General features: G+C 52.2%; 1 protein-coding gene across 1 annotated transcript; it reads left to right on the top strand.

Moving 5' to 3' along the window:
- Window positions 1–129: 129 nt before the first annotated feature.
- Window positions 130–5772, top strand: LOC129685641 (uncharacterized). The gene is given in 1 exon segment (XM_055619151.1): window positions 130–5772. A coding segment is annotated over 1 exon segment (5262 nt). The 5' UTR covers window positions 130–510.
- Window positions 5773–7710: the final 1938 nt, after the last annotated feature.

Raw genomic sequence — 7710 nt, 5'->3', positions numbered from 1 at the left:
GAGAGGCTCTAGCCAGAGTCTTTCATTTGGAGGTCCCACCGAGATTTTTTTTGAGACCCCCCCCGCCCAAGGACCACCGACTCCATCGGGAGGTAAGCTGGCCAGCAGAGTGTCTTTTGTTGTCTTCATTTCGTCACGTGTTTGCCTGTTCTATCTCTCAAAATTTGTACGATTCAGCTGAGTCGCTCCGTATTAGGTGGAAAGAGAAGAGGCTGACGAGCCTAAAACTTCTCTACCGCAACTCTGGAAGACGTTCCAAGAGTGTCTGGGGCCCGATTTTTCGGAGCCCGCCTGTCTGAGAACACGTCCCAATCTGGACTTTTCGGGGCGAAGCCCTTGTCCGAGGCCTACGTGGTTCTCCTGGGGGACGAGGGATCCGGACCCTCTTCGCAGTCCCCATCTGAAGTTTTGCTTTCGGTTTGGCGCCAGAGTCGTGCCGCGCGCTGCGTTTGTGTTACTGTCTGTCTATTGTTCGTCGGATTCGTGTTTGGTGTTAGTCTTTTTAAAACCATGGGACAGTCTCTAACTACCCCCTTAAGCCTCACTCTACAGCACTGGAAGGATACCCGAGACATCGCTCATAACCACTCTGTAGAGATCCGGAAGAAAAAATGGGACACCTTCTGCTCCTCAGAATGGCCGACATTTAATGTCGGCTGGCCAGGAGATGGCACCTTTAACCTAGACATTATTTTGCAGGTTAAGGCGAAAATCATGGATTCAGGGCCACACGGCCACCCGGACCAGATACCCTACATTGTTACTTGGGAAGCCCTGGCCCGGGAACCACCCTCATGGGTCAAGCCGTTTGTCACTCCCAGCCCCCCTGCCGTTCCCCCTGCAGTTCCCTCTGCCCCTGCCCTACCTCCTCCGTTGGTCCCCACACCCTCTAAGTCTGCCCTCTATCCAGCTGTAACAAAGCAGGCCCAAGGACGTAATCCGGAGGGCAAAAAGACGCCGACGACCCCGGTACTGCCAGCAGACGACGGCTCCTTGTTGGATCTGCTGACTGAAGAACCTCCCCCCTATAGGGACCCAGACCCCGACCAAGAGCCGGGAGAAGCCGCCGCGGCCGGACCTCAGGAGGAACCAGCTCCTTCCCCGGTGGCAGGGCGATTGAGAGGGCGCCGAGAGGCCCCTCCGGATTCCACATCTCAGGCTCTCCCATTACGAGCGGGGCCTAACGGCCAGCTCCAATACTGGCCTTTTTCCGCTTCGGATCTATATAACTGGAAAAATAATAATCCCCCTTTCTCTAGGGACCCTTCTAGACTCACCGCTTTAATCGAGTCCATTTTAGTAACCCACCAGCCCACCTGGGACGATTGTCAGCAGCTGTTACAGGCCCTCCTGACCACCGAGGAAAAGCAACGAGTCCTTTTGGAAGCCCGTAAGAACGTCCCGGGGGCTAACGGGCAGCCTACTCAGTTGCCAAACGAGATCAACGATGCCTTCCCCTTGGAGCGACCTGAATGGGACTTCGCCACGGAGGACGGTAGGAATCACTTACGTCTCTATCGCCAGTTGCTGATAGCGGGTCTCCATGGGGCAGCAAAGCGCCCCACTAATTTGGCTCAGGTTAAGTTAGTGACCCAAGGGTCAGAGGAGTCTCCCTCCGCCTTCCTCGAACGACTAAAGGAAGCCTATCGTGTGTACACCCCCTATGATCCGGAGGACCCTAATCAGGCTACCAATATGGCCATGTCCTTCATCTGGCAGTCTGCCCCGGATATCAGAAAAAAATTAGAGAGACTCGAAAACTTAAGGGAAAGTACGATCCAGGATTTGCTAAAGGAAGCGGAACGGATTTTCAATAAGAGAGAGACTCAAGAAGAGAGAGACGAAAGGTTAAAAAGAGAGGCAGAAGAGAGAGAAAACGTTAGAGACCGCAAGAGAAATAGGGAATTTAGCAAATTGCTGGCCACTGTAGTGACAGGGCAGAGGCAGAATAGACAGGACCTGGGAGACTGGAGGGGTCCTCGGATAGACAGAGATCAATGCGCCTACTGCAAGGGAAAAGGGCACTGGGTTCGAGACTGCCCAAAAAGACCAAAAGGGCCACGGAAGCCTAAGCCCCAGGCCACCCTGCTAAACCTGGAGGATTAGGGGAGTCGGGGTCAGGAGCCTCCCCCTGAACCCAGGATAACCCTTAATGTGGGGGGGCAACCCGTCACCTTCCTGGTGGACACCGGAGCCCAACATTCGGTGCTCACTACCACACCGGGACCCCTGACTGACAAATCGGCGTGGGTTCAAGGAGCCACCGGAGGGAAAAGATACCGTTGGACAACTGAAAGAAGAGTACAACTCGCCACCGGTAAGGTGACTCACTCTTTTTTACACGTTCCTGATTGCCCTTATCCTCTGTTGGGGAGAGATCTATTAATGAAACTCAGGGCACAAATCCACTTTGAAGGGACTAAGGCCCACATTACTGGGCCTCAGGGACAGCCTTTACATGTGTTAACCATAGATCTGGAGGACGAATACCGGCTTCACGAATCTGAAAGGCCTCGGCCGCAAGAAATAACTGTTTGGTTAGAAAAATTCCCTTTAACCTGGGCGGAAACAGGGGGAGTGGGTCTCGCAACCCACCAACCGCCCCTGGTAATCACTCTAAAGGCATCGGCAACTCCTGTTTCCATTAAGCAATACCCGATGTCGCATGAAGCTTACCAAGGAATTAGGCCCCACATTCGGAGGCTTTTAAATCAGGGCATCCTGGTGCCTTGTCAATCCCCCTGGAATACGCCTCTCCTTCCGGTCAAAAAGCCAGGGACAGGAGACTACCGCCCAGTACAGGACTTGAGAGAAGTCAATAAAAGGGTGGAGGATATACACCCTACAGTACCTAACCCGTACAATCTGTTGACTGGGCTTCCTCCGACGTACACCTGGTATACGGTATTAGACCTTAAGGATGCATTCTTCTGCTTGAGGCTCCACCCTCAGAGTCAGCCTATCTTTGCCTTCGAGTGGAAGGACCCAGAACTGGGAGTATCGGGTCAGCTCACTTGGACTAGACTCCCACAGGGGTTCAAAAACAGCCCCACCCTATTTGACGAGGCGTTGCACCGGGACCTGGCCGATTTTAGAGTTCACTACCCTGCTTTAATCTTGCTCCAATATGTTGATGACCTCCTCCTGGCTGCGGAAACTGAGGAAAAATGTCTGGAGGGAACAAAGGCCCTCTTGAGGACTTTAGGAACTCTAGGATACCGGGCCTCAGCCAAAAAGGCCCAATTATGCCAGAGGCGGGTTACATACCTGGGTTACCAAATCAGAGATGGACAAAGATGGTTGACAGAGGCGCGGAAACAGACAATCCTAAAAATTCCAGTGCCCAAAAGCCCGAAACAACTAAGAGAGTTCCTGGGTACGGCGGGGTTCTGTCGCCTCTGGATTCCAGGGTTCGCAGAAATGGCTGCGCCACTTTACCCACTCACCAAGCAAGGGACTCTCTTTACGTGGGGAGATGAGCAGCAGAGAGCCTATGCAGCCATAAAAGAGGCCCTGCTAACCTCCCCCGCGTTGGGACTTCCGGACTTAAACAAGCCCTTTGAGCTGTTTGTAGACGAAAAACAGGGATATGCTAAAGGAGTCCTGGCTCAAAAACTGGGACCATGGAGGCGTCCGATAGCCTACCTGTCCAAGAAACTTGACCCGGTAGCCTCGGGATGGCCACCCTGCCTGAGGATGGTGGCAGCAATTGCCCTCTTGATTAAAGACTCTGGCAAGCTGACTATGGGACAGCCAATAACAATTTTGGCTCCTCATGCAGTGGAAGCCCTGGTCAAACAACCTCCGGGCCGATGGCTTTCCAATGCCCGCATGACCCACTACCAGGCCCTACTACTGGACACTGATCGAGTATACTTTGGCCCTATAGTAGCTCTCAACCCGGCATCACTGCTTCCCCTACCGGAGGGTCCAGAAACTCATGACTGCCTCCAGATACTTGCAGAAGTACATGGTACCCGACCCGACCTGACCGACCAGCCCCTCCCCGACGCCAACTTCACCTGGTACACCGACGGGAGCAGCTTTCTGGACAACGGAGAGCGGAGAGCGGGGGCCGCAGTCACCACCGAGACTGAGGTAATTTGGGCTGAGGCCCTACCATCTGGCACTTCGGCACAGCGGGCTGAGCTCGTCGCCCTAACTCAGGCCCTCCGGATGGCAGAAGGTAAGAAGCTCAATGTTTATACCGATAGCCGCTATGCCTTTGCCACTGCTCACATCCATGGGGAAATATATCGGAGAAGAGGGTTGCTTACCTCGGAAGGAAAGCAGATCAAAAATAAAGCTGAAATATTGGCCCTGCTTAAGGCTCTGTTTTTACCCTCAAAACTGAGTATCATCCATTGCCCCGGCCACCAAAAGGGAGACAGCCGAGAAGCCAGGGGCAACCGCTTGGCGGACGCAACTGCCCGAGAAGCGGCGAGACAAGAAAGCTCAGATACCTCCCAGCTCCTGGCTATAGAGCCGGCCGAGGCAGAGGTCCCCTCCATTCAGGAACCTCCCTTCCACTATAGTGAGGAAGATCGGGACCTCCTAAAAGAAATGGGGGCCACTTACAATCCCATGCTAAGACTCTGGACTTTCAAAGAAAAACCTGTGTGGCCCCTGCAACAGACTCGTAACCTGATTAAATACCTCCACAGACTGACTCACCTTAGCTCCGGAAAAATAAAAACCCTCCTAGAAAGGGAGGAAAGCTCCCACTATTTGCTGGGGAGAGATAAAATTCTACAACAAGTGGCTAAAGAGTGCACAGCATGCGCCCAAGTGAATGCAGGACGCCATAGGATAGGCCCAGGGACCAGGATCCGGGGACATCGCCCCGGCACCCACTGGGAGATTGACTTCACAGAGGTAAAACCTGGACTATATGGATATCGGTTCTTGCTGGTATTTGTGGACACCTTCTCGGGATGGGTAGAAGCCTACCCCACCAAACATGAAACTGCCAAAGTAGTCGCCAAAAAGCTTCTGGAAGAAATCTTCCCCAGGTATGGCATGCCCCAGGCGTTGGGCTCTGACAATGGTCCTGCCTTCGTCTCCCAGGTAAGTCAGTTAGTGGCCAAACTTTTGGGGATCAATTGGAAATTACATTGTGCATACCGTCCCCAGAGCTCAGGGCAGGTAGAACGAATGAATAGAACTATCAAGGAGACCTTATCTAAATTAACGCTGGCAACTGGCTCTAGAGACTGGGTGGTCCTCCTTCCACTGGCCCTATATCGGGCCCGAAACACCCCGGGCCCCCATGGACTCACTCCTTTCGAGATCCTGTATGGAGCCCCACCACCGATCGTTAACTTCTTTGATCCCTGTATAGCTTCATTTGCTGATAGCCTCTCTCTAAAAGCCCATTTGCAGGCACTACAGATTGTCCAGAAAGAAGTCTGGGAACCCATCGCCGCTGCATACCAAGAACAACTGAACCGACCGGTGGTGCCACATCCGTTCCAGATTGGAGACACAGTTTGGGTCCGTCGACATCAAACTAGAAACTTGGAACCCCGCTGGAAAGGGCCCTATACTGTGTTGCTAACAACCCCGACGGCGCTCAAGGTCGACGGTATCACAGCGTGGGTACACGCCTCCCATGTCAAGGCGGCCCATCACGACGCAGAGCAAGATCAGACTCCAGCCTCCTCATGGAAACTCCGTCGCACCCAAAATCCACTAAAGATAAGACTCACCCGGGTTTGATATTCTTTCTCTTCCTGTTCACTCTGTCACACTCCAGTCCCCACATCCCTGTAAATTCGACTTGGGTCCTGCTAGATGGATTTGGTGTCCTTCTTAACAAAACTTCCAAAATAGCTCCCCCGTACACTTGGTTCCCTGAACTAAGTTTTGATCTAGCTCAGGCCATGCCACCCGGGTCCTACGCCAGGCGCATCGTAGACGACAAAAAAACACATTTCTACATGTGCCCTTCCCCGGGGAGTAGCCCCTGGCGACTGCAGAATTGTGGAACTAGGAACGACTTATATTGCGCCGCGTGGGGATGTGAGGACTTCGCCACCAGCTGGCTACCAACCTCAGTCGGACTCCTTCAGCTCACCAGGGACCCCAAGTATGATAGATGTGGGTATGCACTCAATGTTGATGACCCCCGTCCTGTACCCAAACCCTGTAATCAGCTCATCCTTACCTTTACCGATAAGGGCAAAAAGTATAAAGAGGGATGGTTGCGTGGGAAAGAATTCGGGTTGCGCCTCTGGAAAACAGGCCGCGTAGGAGGAATAATGCGCCTCCAGCTGACTCTTGATAAACCCAAGGTGCCTGTCGGGCCTAACTCGGTGTTACCAAACTTAAGAGTCCCCTCCTCCCAACCTAAAAAATTACCCATTCCGCCTACAACCATGCCCCCTAACAAAACTCCAGGCCCAGTCAGTCTAGGCATTCCCACACCACGATTTCTCCGATCGAGTACAGGTGATAGACTGTTTGGTCTAATACAGGGAGCCTTCCAGACGCTTAATTATACTGATCCTAGCAAAACCCGAGAATGCTGGCTATGCCTGGTCCCAACTCCCCCTTACTACGAAGGGGTTGCAATAACGGGGAACTTTGTAAATTACACCACACCCCCAACATATTGTACTTCGACCACCCAACATAGGCTAACTCTATCTGAAGTGTCTGGCCGGGGAACCTGCATCGGGTCAGTCCCCAAAACCCACCAAAAAATTTGCAACTCAACCTCCAGGATCCACCCGGGCTCCTATTACCTAACGGGCCCCAATGGGACCTATTGGGCTTGCAGCTCCGGCTTAGCACCCTGCGTATCTGCACTAATTCTCAACCAGAACTCTGACTTTTGTGTCCTCATTGAGCTCTGGCCTAAAGTTGTCTACCATGAACCTAAATACGTCTACGAACATTTTGAGGGGATCACCCGGTATTCTAGGGAGCCAGTATCTTTGACTTTGGCCTTAATACTAGGGGGACTCACAGTCGGGGGTATCACAGCAGGAATAGGGACTGGTTCTGCTGCCCTGGTAGAAACTACTCAGTTCCAACAACTACAACAGGCCATGCATACCGACTTGCAAGCGTTAGAAGAATCAGTCAGTGCTCTGGAAAAATCCTTGACCTCCCTTTCAGAAGTAGTCTTACAGAATAGAAGGGGGCTAGATATCCTCTTCTTACAAGAAGGAGGACTATGTGCAACTTTAAAGGAAGAATGCTGCTTTTATGCTGACCATACTGGATTGGTAAGGGATAACATGGCTAAACTCAGAGAAAGACTCAGACAGAGACAGCAATTCTTTGAGTCAGGACAAAGCTGGTACGAGAGATGGTTTAGCCGGTCCCCCTGGATTACCACCCTGATCTCCTCCATTATGGGTCCCTTAATCATAATTCTCCTGATTCTACTAATTGGGCCTTGTATCCTAAATCGGCTAGTTCAGTTTATAAAGGACCGGCTCTCCGTCATACAGACGTTAGTGCTAACCCAGCAGTACCATCAACTCAAGCAGTTAGAGACAGAGATTGACTCACTAGACCCATAGAATGAAGGATTCCATTCTAGGCTAGAAGAGAAATGGGGGAATGAAAAAAATAAAAAGCCCTAGCATAATGCTGGCAACACTATTTTACAAGCAATACAGGGCCAGAGGCAGGGCAGGACAGGTGTCCAACCACAAGGTATCTGCGGTTGGGCGCCTGAAACAATCGGGACACCTAAGA

The sequence above is a fragment of the Psammomys obesus genome, unplaced genomic scaffold, assembly GCF_907164565.1.
Source record: "Psammomys obesus unplaced genomic scaffold, mPsaObe1.curated_primary_1811, whole genome shotgun sequence".
NCBI classification, from domain to species: domain Eukaryota; kingdom Metazoa; phylum Chordata; class Mammalia; order Rodentia; family Muridae; genus Psammomys; species Psammomys obesus.
Note: the sequence above shows the minus strand (reverse complement) of the source record. Positions and strands in the feature narration are given on the sequence as shown.